Source organism: Triplophysa dalaica, chromosome 3 (assembly GCF_015846415.1).
Source record: "Triplophysa dalaica isolate WHDGS20190420 chromosome 3, ASM1584641v1, whole genome shotgun sequence".
NCBI lineage: Eukaryota > Metazoa > Chordata > Actinopteri > Cypriniformes > Nemacheilidae > Triplophysa > Triplophysa dalaica.
The window spans coordinates 19915553-19940421 of NC_079544.1; the positions used below are offsets into that span (position 1 = coordinate 19915553).

At 38.2% G+C, this 24869-nt stretch overlaps 4 protein-coding genes across 5 annotated transcripts in view; 1 reads left to right on the forward strand and 3 right to left on the reverse strand.

Annotated features, from left to right (window-relative positions):
• Window positions 1–664: 664 nt before the first annotated feature.
• LOC130417412 (ETS domain-containing transcription factor ERF) lies at window positions 665–2073 on the reverse strand. The gene is made up of 5 exons (XM_056742976.1): window positions 2017–2073; window positions 1468–1643; window positions 1277–1391; window positions 1125–1194; window positions 665–966 (listed from the first exon to the last, which is right to left on the reverse strand). Exons 1-5 carry the CDS (start codon window positions 2071–2073, stop codon window positions 665–667), a joined length of 720 nt encoding a protein of 239 aa, XP_056598954.1.
• Window positions 2074–5256: 3183 nt separating this feature from the next.
• pip4p1a (phosphatidylinositol-4,5-bisphosphate 4-phosphatase 1a) lies at window positions 5257–11333 on the reverse strand. The gene is made up of 7 exons (XM_056744728.1): window positions 11141–11333; window positions 9626–9819; window positions 9154–9260; window positions 8932–9037; window positions 8680–8732; window positions 8453–8543; window positions 5257–7655 (listed from the first exon to the last, which is right to left on the reverse strand). Exons 1-7 carry the CDS (start codon window positions 11256–11258, stop codon window positions 7512–7514), a joined length of 813 nt encoding a protein of 270 aa, XP_056600706.1. The 5' UTR covers window positions 11259–11333; the 3' UTR covers window positions 5257–7511.
• A 1549-nt stretch (window positions 11334–12882) lies between these two features.
• dnaaf6 (dynein axonemal assembly factor 6) lies at window positions 12883–16737 on the reverse strand. The gene is made up of 7 exons (XM_056744749.1): window positions 16609–16737; window positions 15711–15793; window positions 15550–15616; window positions 14606–14711; window positions 14406–14502; window positions 13464–13549; window positions 12883–13225 (listed from the first exon to the last, which is right to left on the reverse strand). The coding sequence occupies exons 1-7, from the start codon at window positions 16658–16660 to the stop codon at window positions 13096–13098; spliced, it is 621 nt and encodes a 206-aa protein (XP_056600727.1). The 5' UTR covers window positions 16661–16737; the 3' UTR covers window positions 12883–13095.
• Window positions 16738–19346: 2609 nt separating this feature from the next.
• kcnab1b (potassium voltage-gated channel subfamily A regulatory beta subunit 1b) overlaps window positions 19347–24869 on the forward strand; it is a 34205-nt gene continuing 28682 nt past the window's right edge. The window contains exon 1 of one of the 2 annotated variants that reach the window (XM_056744710.1): window positions 19347–19938. In XM_056744710.1, coding sequence (XP_056600688.1) covers window positions 19697–19938 — 242 coding nt within the window. In that variant the 5' untranslated portion in view covers window positions 19347–19696. Of the gene's footprint in view, window positions 19939–23618; window positions 24536–24869 lie in introns of those variants that run through there. The other variant, XM_056744711.1, reaches the window with a different exon arrangement.

The following is a 24869-nucleotide window of genomic DNA, read 5'->3' on the forward strand; positions in this document are numbered from 1 at the left end:
ATACTATTTAATGTATGACATTTATCGCTTATTGCTCCCTGAACTCTCTGTAAGTCACTTTGCTAAATGACTATAATGACTATGTAATGTGGTATAAGATTTTTATTTTTAGTGTTTTAAAGGTCAAGTGTGTAATTTTTGGAGTAACTATTGACAGAAATGCAATATAATACACATAACCATGTCTCCAGAGGTGTAAGACCTTACACAATGAAGCGTTATGTTTTTATTATCTTAGAAAGAGTTAATTCTATCTACATACACTGCGGGTCCCCTTGCATGGAATTCACCAAGTTGTCACTACAGTAACCCTAAACGGACAAACTGCTATACAGAGATTGTTTCATAAATATATTATCTCCTTCGGCAAAGAAGCAAAAACGTGACACCATCTTAGTCCTGTGTCACCCATGTAGTGCCCCAAAAGGGATGGGGAGTAATGGAGTGAGCCATTGGTTGCAATTCACAACCTCAACGCTAGATGCCGCTAAAACCTGCACATTGCTCATTTATTGTTAAAAAATATTTTTCAGATATATTTATTAATTAATCTCTTTATGTTAAACATTGTCAAACATATAAATTGCTCTACAGTCAACCTGCCAAAAAGAACTCAAGAACAAAAATATCACCAATAATAATGATACCACATTATTTTCTTGGGCTAAGTGGTCTCAGGAGATGCATTTTTTGTCATTGCCTTGCCTCTGTCTTTTCGTGATCCAACGACTCTGTTGTGAGGCCACTCTGTGTTACTTTTAATTGGCCAGTGATTGAAGGTTTGGGTAAATTGTATGGTGGGGTTGACCGGTGAAAGGCAGGAGAACTCTGATAGGTTAGTCCCTGAGTTAGACGGCGCAGAAAAAAGGGGAAACTGCCTCTGGATCGGATGTGCCTGGGGAAAGTGGAGAGGTTTTGGGAAGCAGTAGGGGAGGAGAAGAGGATGAGAAATTGGCTGCACATCTGCTGAAAGAGAACACGCGCACAAACAAGCAAACAGAAGAAAACAGAGAAAGTTAAAAAACATGAATTTTATTTTTGTAATATTATTAGCCCAAAACAGTACTGGCATCCCTCAAATGTATCTGTATAGGTTTTTAAATCTGCAGCAATGGCACACTTACCCATGTCAACAGAAGGCTTGTTGACTGACAAATGAGAGGAAAACATTGAGAATGGGACGGGTGCTGTAATCTGGCGAAAAGATGCAGAATAAATATGATCCAGTAAAGCACTATCTGATTCATTTAATAATGAAATAAACACTTTCACTCACCTGTGGGCAGGTTGGAAGACTTGGATAATTCACTAAGATTAGTTTGCTGAAGTTAAACTTGTAGGTAAAACGTTTACCTTTGGTCTTGTGCAAAATTCGCTTATTATAGTAATACCTGGTGATAAAAGAGACAAGTCTTAATACACAGTCAGAGTAAAAATATGTAGTGATAGTGATGTCTGTGCATGTACCTTAAAGCTCTGCTGAGTTTGTCGTAATTCATGTGCGGCTTGCCCTTCCTCTCCCCCCACAGTTTAGCCAATCTCTCCGGATCTCTGATCACAAACTCTCCCCACTCGCTGCCCCATGCAATAGCTCCGCCCTCATCGTGCCCCAGCAGCTCTAATAGGAAGTGCCACAATTGCACCTGCCGGGAACCAGGAGACCAAGCTGGTTTATATGCCCATTCAGGGAACAACACTGCTGAGAGAAGCAAGGACACTGAATGTTATATTGCACAAGAAGAATTGCTTGACAAATAGAAAACAATAAATCCAATGTACTGTGATGGGTTTTAAAACATATTTTAATGTAAACATTTTAGTCCCAGTGAGGGAGATCCATATACCCCATCACCCTTTGCTTGTGAGAAAAACCTGACTACATTCTTCAAATGTAAAACAATTAAGTAATTACTTGTATTGAAAATCCATAAGAAGCATTTTGGTTTCCAGAAGAACATTTTAGAAAGAATCATTTCTTTCACACCTTTACATATTGAGCTCATATCCTTTTCTCACTAGAGATAACTTAACAGACTCTCTGGAATGTTCCTGGAACCACACAGTCAGATACATTTTTTAAGGAGTGTAGCCTACTTTTTTAAGTGTACTAACTTTTAAGATGTGGTCTGCGATCAGTGTTGGGTGTAACTAGTTGCTAAGTAATTATTTACTGTAATTTAATTACATTTCCCTTGAAAAAGTAAAGTAAGGGATCGCTCTTATTTTTCTGTAATTAAATTTCTGAACTAATTGAACTAAGTACTATGTAATATATTCAACAGTAGAAATCACATCAAAATTAGAAGTCTAACTTTAAAATGTAGGTTTTAATGTAAAGTATCCTTCTGACATTTTCATACTTTGGTCAGTTAATAAGAATAATTTATGTAGTTATTTATTATTTATTTGAATACTATTCTTGAATCAATTCTAATCTATGTTGATGTAAGATTTATAAAGTAATTAGCGTGAAGTAATTAAATACTTTTTGAAGAGAGTAATTTGTACAGTAATGTAATTACACTATTGTATATGTAATAAAGAAACTAATTAAATACTTTTAGAGAGTATCTTACCCAACACTGTCTGCGATACAAGCTTGCATTTAGTATTTTCAAAGGTGTATTTTTTAGAAGGAGGGGAGGGGACAGCACAAAGAATTGCTGTCAGTCACGAATGTAATGATTGAGCAACATTGTAAAATACAGATAAAGCCTACATTTTAATTTCCAGATTTTCTTATTTAATAAGGATTTGAATTTTTTCAATTTCAATGGCATAATTATTTGTACAATAATTCAAATATAAATTAGATGTGTGTAGGGTAAACAGTAACATAAGAAATGTTTTCAGCAGAGTATCAAGTTTGTAGCAAAGTATCCTTATAACATGATTTAAGAGTAAATCTGTGGATATGTTCCTTTCAATAACAGAACAGAACAAACACATAAAGTAAACACACTTACTCCTGCTCCAGTGTGTTGAGGGAAAATGACCCAGAGAAGAATTACAGTGGCATTCCATCTGTAAGATATGAATACAATTATCGTTATTACTATTATCTTTATTTTCTGAGCTAAATTAAATCAGTAAAAAAATAGAGACTAATTTGGATTGGAAACCCTGTTTTTTTAGTAGGTCGCGCGCAGAACCATTCGATAATTGTTACATTATTTGGTAGTATTTCTATAATTTACCGATTTCAAATTAAACTGTCAAAACAACTCTTGAACCTCTCTGCATTTTTCTCTTAAAATATATTTTTCACATGACAGATGATTATTGTTACTGCATCCATCAAGTGATGCTTAATACAGGCTATCGATTTCACCTGCGACAGAAAGATCAATTAAAACGATTACATTTGTGCAACTTTTGTTACTACACCCGTCAACTGGAGAAAATATGATAAATATAAGAATCATGATACAAAATCAAATGTTCAACAATATAATACTAATATACTTTGATGTGTTTTCATATAAACTTAAAAAAAAATAACTTAATATAGTGGTACTGTCGAAAAAACATAAACAATACCATATCGTAGTTTATTAGATAAATTAAGTAGCCTAAATCGAAATAATTGTGTGCACAAAAATAACAAAACAAAAAAGAACCGTTACCTGTTCAGTGATGCTCTGTTATGGAAGAAAGATGAGAAAACATCTGTAACTTTTTCGTCATTTATTTTCACCTTTTATCTCTCTCTCTCTCTCTCTCTCTCTCTCTCTTATAACATTTACTTCAACTCCTCTCTCTCTTCGACCCAAACTGAAACACCTGATACCCACACTTTCCTTTTATCAGGGGATGTTTTGTATTGGATGTGCATGAGGATTTGGTACTTTTAACTGGAGAGAGGGGCGGGGGAGTTCGCATTCTCAATGAGCATGTTCATTTTATTTTAAATAGTAGTAAATCCCTAATAAATAAATACTTTAAATAAACAAATTATATTTACAATGCTTAATAACACGTTTAATTTAATTTAAATAAATAAATAATATATATATTAACACTGTCTGAGCTATTAAAGGACATTTTTCTTTGTTTGTTCTGTTTAAATAATTATACGTCATAGAAGTAGATCCTTATGAAAACGAATTTTACATTATTTCACTGTTTTGACAGTGTTTATTCTGAAAATTAATTCAAGCATTTTTGCGGCGAAACTAAATTTTCTTCTGTCTTTCTACACACACACACACACACACACACACACACTGCAGTGTGACAGGCGACACCGGAGGCTTTTAATTCCAGTGTACACACAAATTCTGCAGCAGACAGACATCAATAATTCATGTTGTTAATTGAGTTGAATGTTTTGCTTTCAACCGTGGGAGTGTGAGCCGATCACTCTCACTTTACTTACTGTACCTTGGTAATAGAATTACAAAGGTCAGCTTTAAATATATGTTAAAATACGATTTGGTGCATTTTAGTTGGTCCTCCTCACTTAAAAATGGCCCATAATTAACTCTCTAAACAGGTTTCTTTAAAAGTTTAGAAAATATCATTACCCTGGTCTGAAAACAATGTAAATCTATGAGATGAGCTCACTAATTTAGTGAAACAAGCATGTGTGTGGATTAGGTGGTCTAAAAGATTTGTTTGTTTTAAAGTGAACGGTGCAAAAGCTCCTTACAGGCCTTCCTCATCAGTTCATCTGATCCCTGCACTCACATCACCCACCTCATCCACATCTCCATCCCTCTTGTCCCTTCATCCTTTTAGCATCTGCTTATTCCTGTTCACGCTGAGAGCGGATTTTCAGTTTTAAAAGTGTGAGTGTAGGTCTTCAACAAGCAGGACAGAGAACACTGTGTGTGCGTAAGGTCACAGTACACATCTTTAAGGATGAATCCTGTTATACATAAGGAGGATAAAAGGCTCTGCTGTGTTTGTGCAAACTCAGTAATCTTAGATCGCAATTATTCCATGGAGAACTCACTCTGTCCCCTGAGACACGGAGCTTTTTAACCGTCTTTTTCACTAATTGTGTTCATTATTGTTTCTTAAATTAGTTTTCTTTGTTTCTTTCTTATAAAGGATTAGTACTCTGGTTCATGACTCATGTCATTACAATTATTTTGTCAATTTTATTCCAAAATGTATTATTTGAAGCATCATTATTTTATACAGGGAGTTTTGCTTTTATTTAGGCCTATTTCACTTATTTGAACTTCATTTAAATCCATCACCGTTTTCAACATTGAAATCATCAAAATAATATGCAAAGTAGAACGTGCATTAAGGTATATTAGTTTATTGCTGAATCATCCAAACATTGTTATTACATGGACTGGATCCCTTTAACTTGCCAAATATGACAGGCATCAAGTAAAATATAAATAAATAAATATAAGACATGACGATCTTCAGTGGTTATTTATGTTATCGAATACTTCACATATTTCTTAAACATGAACTCTATTTGACTTTAAGACATTAAACTCGTTGCCTTTACACAGTTAACTGACCAACTATTGGTTTTGTTTTATCACATTTACATTTAAGCATTTTGCAGACGCTTTTATCCAAAGCGACTTAAACTGCTTTATCCTATACATTTTACATAGGTATTTGCAATCCCCTGGGATCGAACCCACAACCTTGCGTTGTTAACGAAATGCTCTTACCACTGAGCTACAGGAAATCTTATCAGCCTTAATTTGATCAAACATCAGCCAATATCGCAACATTTATATTTTACTCCATTTAGGCAATGACATTTTTTGCCATGGTAATAAAGCACACTTATTATTTCTATGTAAAAGTGTGAATTTGTGCAAGAGTTGAGAACTCTGAGATCTTTTTGTGGTCATTACCTGTTTCTCATTTAGCCTGAAATCGCTTTCTTTCTTTCTTTCCCATTAATGCTGACAAATCTCTCTACCTCTCTCTCTCTGCCTTGCTCAGGGGAGCTGTGGTTTCTAAAAGGTTTCTGTATGTTTCCCATTCCTCTATCTGTCTTTGTCGAGGAAAGTAATATATCCGCTGGAAACAAGAGACAAATGGAAAGAGACTTTGAGTGGAAAAGTGCCAAAATAACGGATGAGATGATCCAAACTTTCATGTGAATGAAACAAGTCATGATGTTTTCACTCTTTTATAGCTTCATCATCATCATTTACATCATGTGTAATCATAATCTCACTTGTAAACAAATTCAGAGACCTTTATCACCGGCCTTCTACTTTTTATAAATAACATCTTGACCTCTTGTTTGGATTGCAGACATCCAAACCTGACATTTCTCTCACGGGCAGAACAACGAATCTGATTCTCAAGTCCTGTTTTGCAATTGGGCTCTTTTTACTCACTTCCGGCACAAATATGAGAAATATTTCTTGAATAAAATGTAAATTGAACACAGGTGATCAGTAATGGCAAGATTACCACAATCTTTGAAAGTCTCTTTAGATGCGTATAAGGACACCCGAGCACAAATCTACACAGACTCTGAATTCTGAGAGAAAGTGGATCTTGGAGTCTAGAATCCAAAACTATGGACAGATTAACCTCATTAATATAATCATCAACCTCACAGATCTTAATTTTGGATAAACATGACACGGAAGGTAAATGACCCCTTTGCCTTCAAAGAAACATAAATGAGAGCTTGTTTTTCTGCACTCTGAAGTTGAAATTCACATGTTGTGATGATATTTTTCTGTTCATTGTCAGCCAAAGTGATCTGTGATTTTTCAGTAGTGATTTTCAAATTAAATAAGACATAAAATAGGTGTTAGAGCTACAGTGCAACTGTTAAGACATTCATGAAATAAACAACAAATATTTACAAACCAAAGTCACAATTATAAAAAAATACTGTTCTTAACATTCACAACTAAAGACAAAGAGGGGAAGAGAGTGTGTTTTTGGGCATAAACTTTAGATTTGTGTTTATGAAAATCCAGTTCTGGAAATATTTTCCATTTCTGTAGATCCACATTTATAGAACACATGAGCATCCTTGCAGAATGTGACAGTATGTAAAATCGTGGAGGAAGTTTTGAAATGGCGCCATCTAGTGGAGTTCAACCTGTCGTGTCTTTTTTCGGTAAGGCTTCTAAATGACAAGTACAGTGTATGAGGCTCAATTTCGTCTCAAGGTTTCTAGGTCTGAGAACATGTGTGTCAGGATGTATGCATGCTTGTATTGTAGTGTTCTTCGTTTAAAACAAACAGATTGTGTGTGTGTGTGGGGGGGTGTGTGTAAAGTGAGCATTTGGAATCAGCTGTGGTAATGTAAGCATGAGCAACAAGTCAGTTCATATTCACGGATGATACAAGACATCCAGAGAAAACCAGAATAAAAATAACTTTAAAATGCTAGAGAAGCTTTTATCACGTTTCTGGACCCTGGATTTGACTTTTACTCTTCATTACTGCCTTCAAGAGTTGACTTTTTCTTGCATTCTCTCTTTCTCTTTTGACACAGCTTTTAATTCACCCACCACCCTCATCTCTCCTCCAGCAGCCTCTCTTGTCTATTGCTCTCTCTATGTGAGGTTGTGGAGAGGTTGGCTGACCCGCATGCAGCTCCAATAAAGCGCCCTGGCCAGTGTCAACACCACCAGCAACAGCACAGCCGCCCACGAGGCATAAATACCCCCGTACACCCGTGCCTGGGACCACGTCCCTGCCTACAAACACACAGGAAAACAGTTGTGTTATGGTTAATTTCTGGACTGGTGGAATTATCACAATACAAAAGATTTTATATAAAAATTATATAGTACAATAAAGTGATATACTAAATTATAAATTTGTGACTTAGTTTACCTTTGGAAATACACTTTTTTTACACAAATCATTATAATTAATCATTAATATTATTAATATTAATTTGTCACTGTGTTTTGCAAATATCTAACCAATAAAAAGTATTAAAGGGATAGTTCACCCATAAATTTAAATTCTGTCATCATTTACTCACCCTCTTGTCATTTCAAACCTGCATGAGTTTCTTTCTTCTGCATAACACAAAAGAAGATATTTTGAAAAATGTTGTTGACCAAACAGCGATGGCAGCCATCCACTTGCATTGGTTTTGTGTCTATACAATAGAAGTCAATGGCTGCCACCGCTGATAGGTTATCAAAATTCTTAAAAATATCTTATTTTGTGTTCTGCAGAAAAAAGAAAGCCCTACAGGTTTGAAATGACAAGAGGGTGAGTAAATGATGACATTTTTGGGTGAACTATCCCTTTAAAAAGTGCTCGTCAACTTTGACAACACAGTATGTAATAACTTAAAAAGTACAGGGTTTTATCCGTTTCCTGAAAAACTGTGAATTTGGACATCCAAGGTTTCAGGAGGACAGTGGCAAGATGCAAGTGCTTAATATAAACAAGGAACAGTTAACAAAAGTGATGTGCTGGTAAATTAGGTCAAAAGGATTTCATTGATCAGTAAATACACTATCAAGTGCACACTTACAATCAGTCCAGCCGCTGAAATGCTAAACAGCAAGCACAGCAGGTAACACCACAGACTCCGCCGCCTTGGGTATCTTTGGCCAATCGAAGACCTGGTAATGAAACGGAATTAAATATGCAAAACTTGCAAAACCTCCAAAAAGGGATGAGGTTATGTTATTTCGGTGTTATCAAATAATGGTTACTAAAGTTGCCTTGTTGACATGTGTCCAGCCGTGACATACTCACACTTTTCTGCAATGAGGACATCTTGCCAATGTCCTGTCAGTAAATTCCGTCCACTGAAATGTTAAGAAAACATTTGAGCAGCTCGTGTGAGGCAGTGACATAAATAAAACACGTACAGACCACAGTTTAATATTTAACTCTATAGTGAACTTGAGCTGAGTGGTTTAATGATGTCATTAATGTCATGTATACCAACACTATCCGCCTCAGTAAAATATACTGCGTTTATGTGTAGTGTGTTGTTGTGTGTACCAAGAAAGTGTTGCTGCAATGTCCACAGGAAACTCTAGCTCCAGGTGGTTGTGGTTCTGGACTGGCTGGGCCTGGGTGGACTGGCCCCAAGTTTATGATCCTCTTACTGGTTGATGGAGACAGACACAACGATTAGAAAAATAAATTAATGTGAAACAAGATTCTTTGTCAATGGTTTCATTCGTTTTAATTTTTTACGCCTATAATTCTGTCTTCTCTCACCAGTAGGGACGTGGGCAGGCGATCCTTTGGGATGTGACCTTGCAGATGAGTAGGCAGTTACAGGGGCATCTTACATATTTCTTCCCTGCAGGAGCATTCTTTATAGGCTGGAGAGAATGAAAAAAAATGTATGAAAAAAAATTGCTAAGTTAATGAGAGGAATTGAGATACAAACAGAAACAGAGAGTAAGACAGTTTTGGTTTTCTCAAAGGTCACAGATTATGCGGTCACTGTACAACAGGAACTGGAGTGTTTCATTTGTCAAGTACATGAAGATATACAGTATGATATAAATGAAATTCTTGGTCCTACAGTACGCAATAAAAGTATATAGGGGTCACAATAGAAGTTTAATAAATAGAAAACAAAGCATTTAAAACTGTTAAAACAACAAAATAAGGGAAAAGATATGCAAGTAGTACATCAATGTAGTAAATATACATCAAATATATGTTCTCCGTGCCAGCTTACTGTTGCTTCATTGCAGACTCCACACTTGACCACATGTTGGTGGATTTTGCCTTCAACGCTGATAAGTGACTGGCACACCCGACAGCTGATGACCGGGGCACTGCCACTCTCTGGAGACGTCAGGGGGGAATATGGTGGAGGATTCTCACCTAATAGCACAGGAGGCTGAGTCGAGCTTGGAAACGGTGGAAAACCTAAAAACAAAGAGGTTGTCATTTCAAGGCATCAATGACATGGTTTATTCCGAGTGTTTCATACATACATCTGTCTGAATAAAAGAACAGCAGCATCTTTAACCTATTTAATTCAGTACAGACATAAGAAATGCTGGTTTGTTAATTGCAGATTGTAGCAAACACTGCAATTTGCACATTGGGAAGGTGAAACAGTTCCCTGTTACCCGCCAATAGGATTAACAGGAAAATCAGATTTGGTCTCAAGATCTGCTGAAAGAAGCTTTATATAGAGACTGCAGGAATGCATGTGGTTACTAGTAAAGCAAATGTGCCTGTGCTGTGTGAACAGGTTTAGTTGTAGTTGTGATAATTGAAGAGCTTTTCTTTAAATCTAATACCGTTCACATGTTTTTGCATGGGGAAAGTTTTAGGGTTAAGGGATACAAAACGCAAAACTTCATATACAATAAATAGAAGTAAAGTTTTGTGTTTTTGGTTGAACTTCTGAAGGCCGAAAAACATTTTACAAAAGACCTCCTAGTAAAACATTTTGTGAATCATTATTGTTCATTTTAAATCCAGACAGAAATCATATCACAGTTAAAAACGGTGCTCATAAAAATCGTTAGCATAACCCCTTTGGTTTAAACATCTCTCTACAACACCAATAACACGCCCTTCAGTAACTTTCAAAGGACCACGCCCCCAGTTTGCAACGATTGGCTGAGGATTCCTCATCCAATCATTTGGGGCGTTCTGGTTCGCTTACATGTCTGTCTGTCACGCGTTGTGGGGTGTTGCTCGGAGTAGCGGATATGGCAGATTACGGTGTGTAATGCAAATAAAAGCTTTTTACCGGTAAATGTGGACAAAATTTGAAAAAAAACTGACGTCTTTGAACATCCATACTCACATGAATATTCTCAGAAAATAACATTCCCTTATTTCGCACAAGCAATGAACAATAACACAAAACGGTAAACGAGAATTAAACGTTAATTCACTTGCGGTAAATTTGGCCTGCTCGCCTCTAAAAATTACAGTGATCAATATTGAACTGGTTGAGAGGAAACATATCCAGACGAACAAAACGTATCGCTAAACAACTGCGATATATTGCTTGTGTCAGCTTCACTGGTCGTGCACTCACGCACGCGCATACACTTCATCTGCGCCCCTGCTGTGAAATCATCTATTCAGATCTTGCCTTCATTAAAATCAGCGTGTGAAACACATAAGATCAAGCCCACCGTCCCAAACCGATGGCATTGATGCACAACCGTGCATGTGTGCGCACGGGCCCCTGACAGCGCAGAAACGCTCCGCGCTCGATACTCACTCTGTGGTTTGTTCGGCACGCCGTGTGGAGCCGCTCCGGGAGACAGTCCGCCGTTACCGGTCCCAAGTGCTCCATCACCAAGATCCGAAAGCAAAGGGGACCGCTCGCCGTCCGCCATACCGAGAGCGAGCGAAAAGAGGGGGAGCGGCGAAAGCGTATTGTTGTGCTACTGGTGAGTGTGCGTGGAACTGGCTGCGTCACTACGCTACGTCCGCTGCTGTGGCAACGCGTGTGCGCATCCGTGCGCCCAGGGGGTGTATTGCATGATACCCATGAGCAATCGCGCACGACAGTAAATCCCATGGTGTTCATATCGTGTCACATCACTTTACATCAAAAAGACAACCAAATAGTAATACACAACAGATGTGCTTTCTTAAACATGTATGTATGCAGAAATAAGATATTAAACAGCAAAACAGTGTTTTTTACGTATTGAGCTGATGATTATTAACAGGGACGCGCATAAATGGTGCGCAGGTGCGCATGCGCCATTAATGCGCTCTGAAGGTAAGACCGCTTATTTGCATACTGACATGGTTGAAAACTTTTGATGCACAATGACTGATTTAGACCGACTAAATGTAATAATTGATGAGATTTCCGTTTGAACTGAATGCTGATAAAACTACTGATATCTCGTTTGTTCCCGATGTTAAACGGGACCTGGGTGTAAATGATGAAAAACAGAGTATTGGTAGCCCCCCCCTTTGTTGGTTCTGCTTTCGTCAATAGAGAAGCATGCGCAGCCTCTTCAAATTTCAGGATTTGCGCTGCGCGGCGATGCGCGTCTACCAAAACACCGCTTCTCTTAAGCTTTCTTAAAGAACAAGCTGTTTAAACTTGACACTTGCACGCGGCTTGTGTTTCTCTATGCTACACGCGATCCAAGTCTCCATGTGCGCGCAAGTGAACTTCCCAGTAACCTGCTAAAAACCAAAAAGGTTGTCGTTTTAGGTTTCAATTGGTTAAAAAATATGTAAAAAGAAAAGCAAGAAGAAATAATTTCATTGTATTTAATTACTTTAAAATAATATAATATAGTATTCCATTCCATTCCATTTTCTACCGCTTATCCGAACTACCTCGGGTCACGGGGAGCCTGCGCCTATCTCAGGAGTCATCGGGCATCAAGGCAGGATACACCCTGGATGGAGTGCCAACCCATCGCAGGGCACACACACTCACTCATTCACTCACGCACTCACACCCTACGGACAACCTTTCCAGAGATGCCAATCAACCTACCATGCATGTCTTTGGACCAGGGGAGGAAACCGGAGTACCCGGAGGAAACCCCCGAGGCACGGGGAGAACATGCAAACTCCACACACACAAGTCGGAAACGGGAATCGAACCCCCAACCCTGGAGGTGTGAGGTGAAAGTGCTAACCACTAAGCCACCGTGCCCCCCTTAATATAGTATTATCCCACTTTATTATTTGGTTTATTGTTCATTTAGAAGTATACTTTTTTACCTTTATTTTTAATAGGTAAACATAATTTGTCACACTATGTGCAATGTGATCACCAAAACGAATCTCCAGGTGCTCTCTTGAGAACCAGATAGAAAAACTTACGTGCACCCCGGATTATAAAGGATTGCACTGAACGCTGAACATGCCAGGCTACAAGAGTACAACAACCAAATTTGTAATACTGCATAACAGGATCATATTTATATAATATTTCTTATCCAGGTAACGTATCCAGCACAATCTCTTTTTAACTGAAGAAATGAATACATTGTAACGAATCATTTATTTTCTAAAACAATTTATGGTTCATTAAGGGCCATTTACAGGATTGAATATATCCAACTTCCCGTCGAAGAGAAACTGTATGACAGCAGCTGTATTCCCACAATTAAAAAAAAGGAAAACATTTATATTCCTCAGTGGCTCCTTCTGCTCTTTATTCACTAAAAAGTCTCTCTCCTTCTCTGTCACTCTCTCTTAGGCCAGGTTAATACTGTCCATCGGTCTGTTCATGGGCAGAGTGATCTCCAGTTCCTCTCTCTCTGTGATAAACCTGGCAGTCCCCTCCTGTTTGTGGACTGGGTGAGGCAGGTGAAGGCCTAATTTACTGTCAACACAAACACAGACAAAACTCGTACAGTCATTTATAATAAGAGTTTGGTTCCAAAATGAGATTACTCAGTTTAAAATAAAGTTTTTTATTATGTCTATCATGTTTTTATTGTGTTAGTTAGTTGTTATTTATTATGACTTAAGAAATTAAAGAGTTATCTCAAGGTTAACTCTTCATATGTTCTCGACAGAGAATGTTATATTTAAGATACACAAGGAAGATGTATACTTACTACTTTGGCGTTCTCAGATCAAGGAATGTCTCCCTCACATCCAAAACCAAATCAGAAGCTTTCGTTCCAGGCAGTTTAACTTTTACCTGGGTGTGTGAAAGAAAGAGATTGTGAAATAACATTGAGATATAAACAGAGCTTTTGAAATGCAACAGCTTAGTATTTGAAGGATTGTCAGAGCACAGTAAGATCATGACTGAAGTTTGCATCGCAAGTTCTTGACATTGACTTCAATAGCCTGCTTCCTAAAAACCAACATTAAATCAAGCTCTGAGACTTCCACAGCGCAGAGAAGATGTTTCAAACACTTTTTGAAATCCTTTTCATTTCAGAAAAAAAACTTTAAATGTTTGATACTTTGATTTAATTTATAAATCCGGCTTTTTTCTTAAACTCATATTGATATACCTCAATTCAAATTAACATTAGATCCTATACTGGCTTCATTGTGGAACCTACACTATTCAGGGTTACTGGCTAGTACTGTCACACTGACAGAACCTCACGGAACCTTTAGTATTTGTAATTAAAACGAGTTCACCCAAAAATGAAAAATTCACACACAAAGGAAGATATTTGGAAGAATTTCAGTAACCAAACAGATTTCATCTCCCATTGACTCCCATAGTATTTGTTTTCCCTACTATGGCAGTAAATGGGGGATGAGATCTGTTTGGCTACTGACATTTTTCCAAATATCTTCCTTTGTGTTTAGCAGAAATGTATGCAGGTTTGGAACAACCTGAAGGTGAGTAAATTATGACCGAATTTTCATTTTTGGGTGAACTGTCCCTTTAAGAGGCATCAAGAGACTCTTCATCCTCTGACTTTGGGTTTTACAAAACATCACTTTGCACTGAAATTCTACTGTTTATTAAGAAATCTGTAAAGTGATGTGCAGGTTGAAATAATGTGATGTTCGTCTTTTGTGTGAATGAGTACCAGCATGCTGTCGCAGCACATGGACGAGGGGTCCTTTCTGCTCAGGCCAAGAAACAAATCTTCAGTGCCAACAGACTGTTTCAGCACAATCTCGTACCTAGACAAACGTACACACAGTGCCAGAATCACTCATCACTTACTGTACACTCAGGTAATACTGTATGTGATGTCTGATGTGTGATACGCATATCTTCTCTTACTCAGGCTGTGGCCGTGGATCAATGAGGTCATCAAAGTGTGATGCCTCAGTCACTTCTTCTTCATCCCAGATGTCTTTGCTCTTCTTCTTCACACAAGCATTGTCATCTGTGTAGATGTATGTAACAAAATGTGTTTAGAGTGATGATCAGTGCTTATCTATTTTAAGCGTTAAAAAAACTGTAACACTACGAAAAGGTTGTATTTGTTAAAATTAGTTAATTAACAAACAATGAACAATGCTGCACTTCTAAAGCATTTATTAATCTTAGTTCATGCAGTTTCAGCCTTTACTATTAGGTACATTTATAAAATGAGAAGTTGAAGCTGCTAACATAGTTCTTGCACAGAGACCTAAAATGAACAACTGTAACTGGCATTAAAATACATTAACAATGATAATGTTTACTGTGGCTAGTGGTAAGAGCATGGCACTAGCAACGCCAAGGTCTAGGTTCGATCCAAGGGATTGCTCATACTTAGAAACAAATGTATAGGATAATGCAATGTAAGTCGCTTTTAGCGTCTGCCAATGCATTAATGTATTTATAACAAAGAATATTACATTCTGAAAAACTATATTGCTCATTGTTAGTTCATGTCAGCTAATGCATTAAATACAAAGTGTTACCAAAACATAAACCCAATACAAAGGAGGTTGTTTGTCACAGTGTTCTTTGAACTGGTTCATTCTTTCATTCTAGTCTTTGTAGTTTTACTCATTTAATATTATATATTTTATACAGTTCACTTTTTATTTCTATATTATTCTCAGCTTATTTTACGTTCATTTTTCATACATCTCATCATAAGTACGGTGTTGATATGTATTGTTACAGTGGTGCTGTATTAGGCTACATAAAAAATGGCATTTACAGGTACTTTTAAGGATACTGAGGTATTCATGTGTTAATATTTTTCATATATAATTTTAAAGTATTAGTACCGTTGTTGTTTGTTCGATCAGGTAGAACAGGGGCGCCGATGTGGCCCGGTCCTATTCTCGCCATGGCCTTTATTTCCACAAAACAGTAAGTAACAATTATTTAGCAAGAAGACAACGTACATGATGAGGAAAAAATGTGTTTTTGAAGCGCGTCACGTTACCTTGAAATCTTCGTCATCCTCCGGTGGGTTGAGTAGAGCTGAAAGAGCGTGAAGATCCAGCACAGACGCGACACCTTCCATCTCTGTATTTACAAAGAAAAAGTTTCATGAACAATTTAGAGGATTACCAGCTTCGGCAGGCTACTCTGGAGGACTTGTTTGTTGTTACCATGGAGACGGCAACCCGAGTTAAATAGCAACCGTTGCTAAGCACAAAACTACCCCAAACCCGATTTGTGTTTTAAAATAAACTTTATTTAAAATACGAAAATAGAAAATTAGTAGTAACAAAATAACGTTCTTATACTTTTAATAATTTTGGGGCATTTTTAGGAGAAGTTTGTGCAGTGCACTGTATATCTTTATTTATTGATAAGGCCTATTCTCTGACTTGATTTGCTTTAAATATTTATTTAAACGAAATGATATTTGTATATGTTTCTAACATTTACGTATGCCTATGTTATTTATCTCTTTCTAAAACTGATGTTGTAGTAAAAAATGTCGCACGGCAGATGGCATAGCATCCACTACAATTGAGCCAATGTATCGTTAACAAAACTTGTAAATGTGCAAACCGGAACAATGCAGACAGCTCTAGGCTCCTGCCGTGCGCTTTCTCCACTTTGCAAGTATTCTGACTTATTGCTTTTATAGTCTAAAACTTTTACCACATATCTGGCTAAAGTAAGTTGCTTTAATAAAAAAAGCAGTTAATCCGACATGCAGCAGAATGTTCCCATGTGTGACACAGACACAAACACTAGATGGCGCAGTAATCCCGTGCTGTAGTCTCGAGAATTAACTCTGTTAACAAAGTGTATTGGCATCAAACACAACTCAGCCAATTATAATCAAGAAGTGGAAGTGGTCGTTTGTATGTGAGGTCTTATCTTACCCATACAATGGTTCCGACGCCGATTGTTTAAAAAAATATACTGTAGAAGCATAATTGGGTCAGACGTTATGGTATGTAACTTTAAGCTTCAAACTTATGTCTTGTTTGTGTGTGCGTGCGTGTGCATGCGCGTGTTTGCGTGCGTGCGTGCATGTGTGTTGTGTTGGAATGAGCATGTTTACTGTGTCATTACAAAGCAGTGTTTGAGCCTGTAGCAGTAATAGGGAGGAATGTGGTTGGTCAAGCATCATATTATATCTCCTTCTCTTTTTCTCTCTATGGCATTCTTTCTTTATACTTACAGATCTCTTTTTTCAGACTCTCACCACATCTTCAGGTCTTTCTTCTGTCTCTCAGCCTTTGATCGTCTTTCCTTCAGTTTAGACTTTTGACTCTCTTCCTGTGACTGTCTGCCATTCTTAAGATTGCAAAATTTATTACACCAATTTGTCTACAACTGAATTGGCTGGAGTCTGAGAACAGAATCTGTTTTTTAGAGCAAATCTGTTTGAGCGAATGTGAATTGATGACAAATCTGCTTGTGTAGCCTAAATCGGAATTTGAAAACAGATCTTTACAGATTTAGATTTTTTAAAGTCCCACTGCATTTCATAATTGTATCACTTAAAACTCATCTTTAAGCATTTGTTAAAGGTTTTTCCTGTGATGATAACTTATGACTTAACATGATTTGAATGCAAGTACACTTTTGCTTCATTTAGTATTCGAAATAAACAATATGCAAATTAGCCCCACCTCCATTTAACCTCAATATACGTTCTTTAGCGGCCTTGTGTTCTCGTCAAAGTCCAGTTCCAATACTCAGGAACACAAGAACGGAGAATGCATGAAAGTACCCGGATGTGTTCTCGATATCAAGGATGCATCGAATGCAGCCTTGTGCATGTACGGATCCCGCTCGAAGTCCCAAAAGTCGCTGTGGTATGCCCATCCAGGTTTGTCTTTCAGATGCTGTGGAATTGAGAAATGCCCATAAAGTATGTGAAGCTGACCTCACGCACTATGTTGCATGTTGCATACATATTTTCAACATACTACAATTACGGATGTACTAATTCTATTTTCGAATGCTATTTAGGATAGATAGTATGCCAATTGGGACGCAGCAATAGACTTCGTTGATATCGTGTCATAGCTGGTGGCGCGTCCTGGGGGAAAACATTCTTTCCCCCCTCATTTGAAATTCATGGCGTTTACCAGTATGGTCTACATAAAATCACTTTTTCCATTCAACAGAGCAAGAAACGTCAAAAAACAGGACCGCATTGGGAGGCATCCTGGCTCAAAATGAGGCGTAGGTGGAGACAATCTGATCTTGTGCACACAAGCACATGTGCGCCTACCGTACCCTAAGTACCGTTTGCATGAATGCATTATAAACAATATTCACCTGAAAAGCCACAAAATGCAGCTATTAGCTAATAGAGCACCTAATATTGCTGAGGAAAATAAACAGCAACGCTAAACAGCAACAGCAACTCTTATGACAAAATAGCGGCGACATAGTAGCGTAATGCAGCAACTGCAGTTCCAAATGACAGTCCATTGAATTAACATAGTGTTTTTGTGAAGACAGACACCCGACACAATTTTGATGAGAGTCGAAGGGGGCACGAAATTTGATGGAGGCGGCCGACTCCAATTTTATATACAGATACCCTGGGAGGGAGACGAAATGGTCAGAGGTGTCGTTTCACGTCATTTTTTGTTACCGGATTGAGTCTCCAGCTAGGCGACAACTATAATATCAGTATCCCAGGGTCATTCAACAGTCTATATTTTTATCCCATGTTCATTAAAGCTATGATATAAAAGAACATGTTAAATTAATTCATCTTATGCACAGTTTTGACTGTAACACGCAACGTTTTCCCACACAGAAATCCATTATAAGGAAACAGGTTAACCACATAACAATTCAGTTTTGCAATTAAGAGCCATATAACTATTCATATTTTATATTGGCCACTTTAATTCATTTGTGATTTAGCGTTCTCATGGTTATGCTACAAAACTAACTCTAAAAATAAGTGTAGCATAATAATCAGTTAAGTAAACTAGCCCAAACTCGGGGTAAAATTGACCATATCACAGATTCACTGAATGAATAAGTGTTTTCCACATTAAACGTTTTAGACAGTCCCTGGGTTAAGGTGCAAGGGGACACCCTACATCAATCATTTTTTTTCCACAGTATATAAACTTCAGATAAGGGTTATTTTATTTAATAGAGATTCAGAACACCACATAGCAACTTTTCGAAACTTAACCAAGTGAAAAATAAGTCGTAATCATTACAAAGAGCTATTATCAAGTGCCTAATGAGGTCCACATGCATTGATTATAATGGATTGTTTTCCCCCACGGCACAAATGGATATATGTCTTTTTTCTGGGCGTTCCCATCTATGACGACCAAGTCTATAGAATGCTCTGCTGTTCTCCTATTTTTTTGGATCAAATTCAGATCATTCCAGAGATCTGATCTATTGTCAGAAATATGCCCCAAAGCTTTTCCCAGCTTACTCCACCAAATGAGCTGGCAACCAGCATTGAAGTCATACAGCATCATAATACAGGCATGAACTGCTTTTGTAATCTAACTATTAAAATGCCAGGAATATGGATCTGTCATGGTGCCTCAGTAAAGCTAGCTGTGTCTAGGTGTCCGTGTTTGGAATTAAGGAAATAATCAAATTGTAGACACAGCTGCTCATTCCTGGGTGTGTGTGTGTGTGTGTAAATGTATCTAGCTGGCTAGGCAGAGATTTTAGATATTTTCAGACTACACAAGTCACACAGGGAACATGTGGATGATTTACAAATCTATCTTCTATTGTTCACTGCATGCCATGAAGTCAGAATCCCCATGACTAGTCCTGGAGGATTACTAAAAACACCACTGATATCCTGTATTTGGATTGGCCTCAATCAGGATTATGGTTATGTTTACCCATAGAGACAATTGTGTTTATCCCAAGAAACGCTTATAAAAGAACTACACATGCAGTACACTGCAGACAAACAACCAGTTTTGCCTTTTGTGGTTTTAGTGGATTCTTCGCTAAATGTATTTGTGCAAGGCAGCTTGCAGTGAGATTACTGTCCCTAGGCAGAGGAATATGAGAACCCCGGGTCGCTTGCTCCAGAGACAGAGTGCAGGGCTGAACTCACACCTGACAACAGGTCTTCTCCACGGGACAGGCACATCTGGGTATGTCCTGGAACCACAGAAGCTGGACGCTTTGGTGCGAACCCATGGGTGCTCTGTTCAGGAGAGAGTGGGTCCCAACACGAAAATGATCTACAGGTACATGTCAATCGAAAATGTTGTTAATGTTTTTGCTGGATCATTTCAAATAACCCAAATCCAGTTCAATGCAGTGTTATATTTCCAATACTCACAGTATGTACACTCTTAAAATTAAAGGTTTTTCACAGCAATGCAATAGAACAGAAAGATTCCTCAGATGTTAAAGGTTCTTTATGGAACCAAAAGGTTCTTCTATGGCATCAGATAACCTTTTGAAGTACCTTTTTGTAGTGTATTAGAAAGTGAGGAAATTTGTAATTGACAGTAGAGTCGCAGAACAACTAAGCATTAAACCAAGCTCCAAAAGATATAAAATATTTTTTTTCTAAAGAATGTTTGTTGCTTCAATAACATTCCCGACATGTTTCCGATATAGACACTCACAATTTTATGTGATGTCTTCAGGGGGTTTGAAATGAAAAGACTAAAATTTCATCTGACAGCCCAAATGGGCACTGCATGAAAGCAAAGTAATATTGGTTTCAGCTTTGTCACAAAATCAAAGATTTTTTAAATGGATCGAAACACCGATACGATGTGTTAATCTTACCATCTCTCAGAAGCAGAAGGAGAGACTAACACGAAAGTCTTCACCACTGAATAGCAGCCGATTTGATCTTTTTTGACTCACACGGAGTCTGTATGCTAATGAATTGAAATATAACTAATCCCATATGACAGCTGGGATTATTCTGAGAGAGTGAGAGAAGATGCAGATTTTACCTTAGGCGAAGAGCTAGTGTGAAGACAAATATCTAGATCTGATAGAGGGTGGCATTCTTACCAATTACAAAGTAAGCAGTTTATTCTTGAGTTCTTTATAGAGGTAGTGACTGACAGATTCAAACTTGTACTTTTGTACTCAATTGTACTTTTTATAAAGGATATGTTTCTTTAAGAGGGGGCACGGTGGCTTAGTGGTTAGCACGTTCGCCTCACACCTCCAGGGTTGGGGGTTCGATTCCCGCTTCCGACTTGTGTGTGTGTGGAGTTTGCATGTTCTCCCCGTGCCTCTGGGGTTTCCTCCGGGTACTCCGGTTTCCTCCCCTGGTCCAAAGACATGCATGGTAGGTTGATTGGCATCTCTGGAAAAGTTGTCCGTAGGGTGTGAGTGCGTGAGTGAATGAGTGAGTGTGTGTGCCCTGCGATGGGTTGGCACTCCATCCAGGGTGTATCCTGCCTTGATGCCCGATGACTCCTGAGATAGGCGCAGGCTCCCCGTGACCCGAGGTAGTTCGGATAAGCGGTAGAAAATGGATGAATGGATGAATGGATGAATGGATGGATGGATGGATGGATGGATGGATGTTTCTTTAAAACGGTTTGCCAGAAATGATCTAAAGACGTTTTTACTTTTAGAATGAACTCTTTTAATGACAACCTGAAGCCTTCACACAGTGTATAATAAAATCTTAAATTAGCCATTGTGCGACAGAGTTTTCTAGGTTGTCTTTGTTAAGTTTTTTAGCTTTTTGGTTTCTGAAGCATTTTAGTCTATAGCATAGCACTCAGATATTCAACATATAATAGTGAAATTATAAAAAAATTACATTTATTTGCAGAAGAATTCATTTGCAAAAATAAAATGGTCAAAAATCATGCTTTTTATTGTGCATTCCATGTGGTTTCTATCAAACTGTGCTTGGGCTGTTTTGATTAAAGGAATAGTTCACCTTCATAATGAAAATTCTGTCATCAATTACCCACCCTGTTGTCTTTTTAAAACCGTATGACTTTCTTTCTTCCGAAAAACACAAAAGAAGATATTTTGAAAAATGTTTGTAACTGAAAACTAATGGTCCCCTTTGACTTGCATTGGTTTTGTGTCCATAGTAGTCAATGGGGAGCAACGATTTTTGGTTACCAACATTTTTCAAAATATCTTCTTTGTGTTGTGCGGAAGAAAGACTGAATTAAACATAATATCATAATAAAACAGGATTTTCTGTTTTTGCAAATAAGGAAATATTTTTATTGTGGGAAAAACTTGTATAATAGATTGAAAATATACAGCATGATAAGAATAGTCCAGTTTTCTTAGTAAACAGATTTAACCTTTCAGCCCACCCATCCATCCAACATTGGGTACATCCTTGTACATGCCATTAATGGAATTTATTTTCATATATTTGTGTTTTCTAAAGGATTTTCCTGTTCTTGGAGAGGAGAAACTCAACTACTGCTAATACATCTGGATCAGAAAATGAAAAAACTGCGTCCTCTGAGATCTCTTTCAAAACCTTGTTTGACTAAACTAATTTCCTACAAGAGCTCTTTATTTGGATGGGAGTGTAATAAAGTGGGTGATCTCTGACTGAGTCTCATTATCAGGGGGACGTTTAGAGAGATCTTTGTCTCGGGGTGCCAGAATAGTTTTCCAACAGGGACGCCAAAGTGTGACAGTCTCAGATTAAGCTCATTTTAATGACACACTTACACTCAGTTAAGACTGTAAGAGAGAGGCACTTCTGAGCAGGCACACTACACTCAAGAGATAATGCGTGGACAAAGCTATTTAACACAGTATCTGTCGTTTCGAAGATTTTGTGAGACGACACAAGTTGGATTAAAAGTAACACAAAATGTACTCCTAGAAATTACACACAGATTTGTAGTTAAAGGGATTAGTTCACCCAAAAATGAAAATTATGTCATAATTTACTCTCATTTCCAATCTGGATTGCTTTCTTTTCTGCGCAGAACACAAAAAATATATATTTTGAAGAAAGTTGGGAACCGAACAGTGCAGTACCCATTCACTTCAATTGTATTGACACAAAATGAATGCAAGTGAATGAATGCCGGTTAACCTCAAAATGTTGTTTTTGTGTTCTGCAGAAGAAGGAACGTCATACAGGTTTGAAATGACAAGAGGGTGAGTAAATCATGAAAGAATTTTCATTTTTGGTGAACTTTCACTTCAACAGAGATTGTGTTTTAACACAAGCGTGTGCACCCACGGATACATTGGCTTTTATACTCTGTGTGTCTGGTTCTTCTTGCTCAGAGAGAAATTAAAGAGATTTATGTTAGGTTTTATTAACTGGACTGCTTGGTGGTCTTCGATATGTTCATACAACGTCCAGTTCTGAGCTCATTCGCTGATGGGCCTTTTCTGTTCAACCTTAGTCACAATCACAATATAGCGAGGGGAAGTTTCTAAGCAGAGGCATGTGTGTGCCAAAGGCTTTGTGGGACAGGGCTCAGGCAACAAATCCTGCGTCATTGTGTGACCTGACAGAAGCCTCATTTCTTGCTTTGTGTGTGGTTAAGCTGGGAATACGTATCAAGGGTGTATGTTGTGACATCTTTTATGGGTTTTATATGCTTTAAATTATTAAAACATTGTAACAATGATTAACTGTGTCACAAGAAGTTGTAGGGAGAGACTGTGACACAATGCGAAATTTTAATGACATCTGTGTTTGAGATTTATACACATGAATACATGCACACACACAGTCCCATCCAGATGGATTTTCTTCACTCTCGCTGTGTAGAGCTGCACTGAGCCACTGGTGAGAGACTGCAGTTATTTCAGTCTCATCGCAGTCTCCCTCTCCCACTCTCTCTCCCTCTCTCACTCTCTATTTTCCCCTCTTTCTTTCTCTCTCTCTCCTCCCTCCTTATCGTGTTTGATTGAGCATCTTTCTCACATGCTACGCTCTTTCACACACTCTCCATCTCTATTTGATTCTCCTTCACTTGCTGGCACAGTGATCATGCAGCTCTCTCTCTCTCTCTCTCTCTCTCTCTCTCTCTCGCTCTCTCGCTCTCTATATATATATTTCTTCATCAAACTGACTGTTTTTAGTGCCGCCTAAACCACATTCGCCTGTTATTGAGAGGACATTTGATGCGGGACGCAGCGTGTTTTTGCAGTCATCTCAGCCCACAGCTCACTATCTTGCAGGGTGGACGGGCAATTAAAAAGGGTGTCCTGCTCCGTCCTGGACTTTCAAGGATCTATCGATTATCCTGTTGACCACCTGCCGAGTGTTTTGCCGGAGCCCTGGAGTCTGCTGCCTGTGCATCTCCTGCGGTGCACGCTGACTGCTTCCATAGTCTCATAGCAGTGGAGCAGAGGTTGAAGAAAACCCCACCATCACCTCTCACAGCCTGAGGAGGAACACGGCAGAGGGTCAGCAGAGGAGAAGGAGTGACAGGAGGGAAGAAATGTAAAAAAGAGTAGAGCAGAGCAAAGAGGACAATATTATCATTTGGTGTGAGGATCAACCAACTGTTGTGAGAGAAAGTTTGGTCTCTTTTGAAGGTGACTCAAAACTCCTCCGCATTTGACATCTGCACTCTCCTCCATAGAACTTCCAGGACAATCATTCTCTGTGCTGCAACCCGGTTATTGCACAGCTGCAAGAATGCAGGTTTCATTTGCATGCACTGATCACGGGCTTAAGGCCCCACGCGCGAGCGAGCCGAACAAGCAGAACACGTCGAGTCCGAACACGGCCAGCAAGGCACGGACACGGTTCCGGACGGTGGCGCTGATCGCCCGCAGTCTGGGCTCCTTTACGCATAGACACGCACAGATTTCTCTGAAAGAGTCCACTGGAAAACTCACAGGCATGAAGTACAGGTATGAAAAACTTCTAATCACAAGACTGATAACTGGAAAATGTGATGATGTTCCCAAATCCACCAGTCAGCACATCTCAATAAAACCACTGACAACACAAACTTTACATCAAGTAATGTTAATATACTGTATTGCTTTTCTATATGCACACGGCTTTGAAAAAAATGATTGCAGTATAGTGTATCATTTCTACAATTTCATAACTGAGCCGTGGCATTTAAATTTGAACTTAAAATTTTATTTCTCACAACAATCAGATATTTTTCACTGAATTTGGAAGGAGCTTTTTTTAGTTACAGCAGATTCTTCATTCAAGAACTGTTTTGATAATTTT

What these genes read in the sequence shown, in the direction of transcription:
- pip4p1a (XM_056744728.1), bottom strand. Translation starts at nt 11,258, where the DNA reads ATGGCGGACGGCGAGCGGTCCCCTTTGCTTTCGGATCTTGGTGATGGA. An exon ending in GCCTGCCCACGTCCCTACTG is followed by an intron (nt 9,038 to 9,153) that starts GTGAGAGAAGAC and finishes TCCATCAACCAG; the next exon opens with TAAGAGGATCATAAACTTGG. An exon ending in ATTGCAGCAACACTTTCTTG is followed by an intron (nt 8,733 to 8,931) that starts GTACACACAACA and finishes TTAACATTTCAG; the next exon opens with TGGACGGAATTTACTGACAG.
- dnaaf6 (XM_056744749.1), bottom strand. Translation starts at nt 16,660, where the DNA reads ATGCTTCTACAGTATATTTTTTTAAACAATCGGCGTCGGAACCATTGT. An exon ending in AGGATGACGAAGATTTCAAG is followed by an intron (nt 15,617 to 15,710) that starts GTAACGTGACGC and finishes GTGGAAATAAAG; the next exon opens with GCCATGGCGAGAATAGGACC. An exon ending in GATCTGAGAACGCCAAAGTA is followed by an intron (nt 13,226 to 13,463) that starts GTAAGTATACAT and finishes TTGTGTTGACAG; the next exon opens with TAAATTAGGCCTTCACCTGC.
- LOC130417412 (XM_056742976.1), bottom strand. Translation starts at nt 2,073, where the DNA reads ATGTATCTGACTGTGTGGTTCCAGGAACATTCCAGAGAGTCTGTTAAG. An exon ending in AAACTCAGCAGAGCTTTAAG is followed by an intron (nt 1,392 to 1,467) that starts GTACATGCACAG and finishes TTTTATCACCAG; the next exon opens with GTATTACTATAATAAGCGAA. An exon ending in CAAGCCTTCTGTTGACATGG is followed by an intron (nt 967 to 1,124) that starts GTAAGTGTGCCA and finishes GTTCTCTTTCAG; the next exon opens with CAGATGTGCAGCCAATTTCT.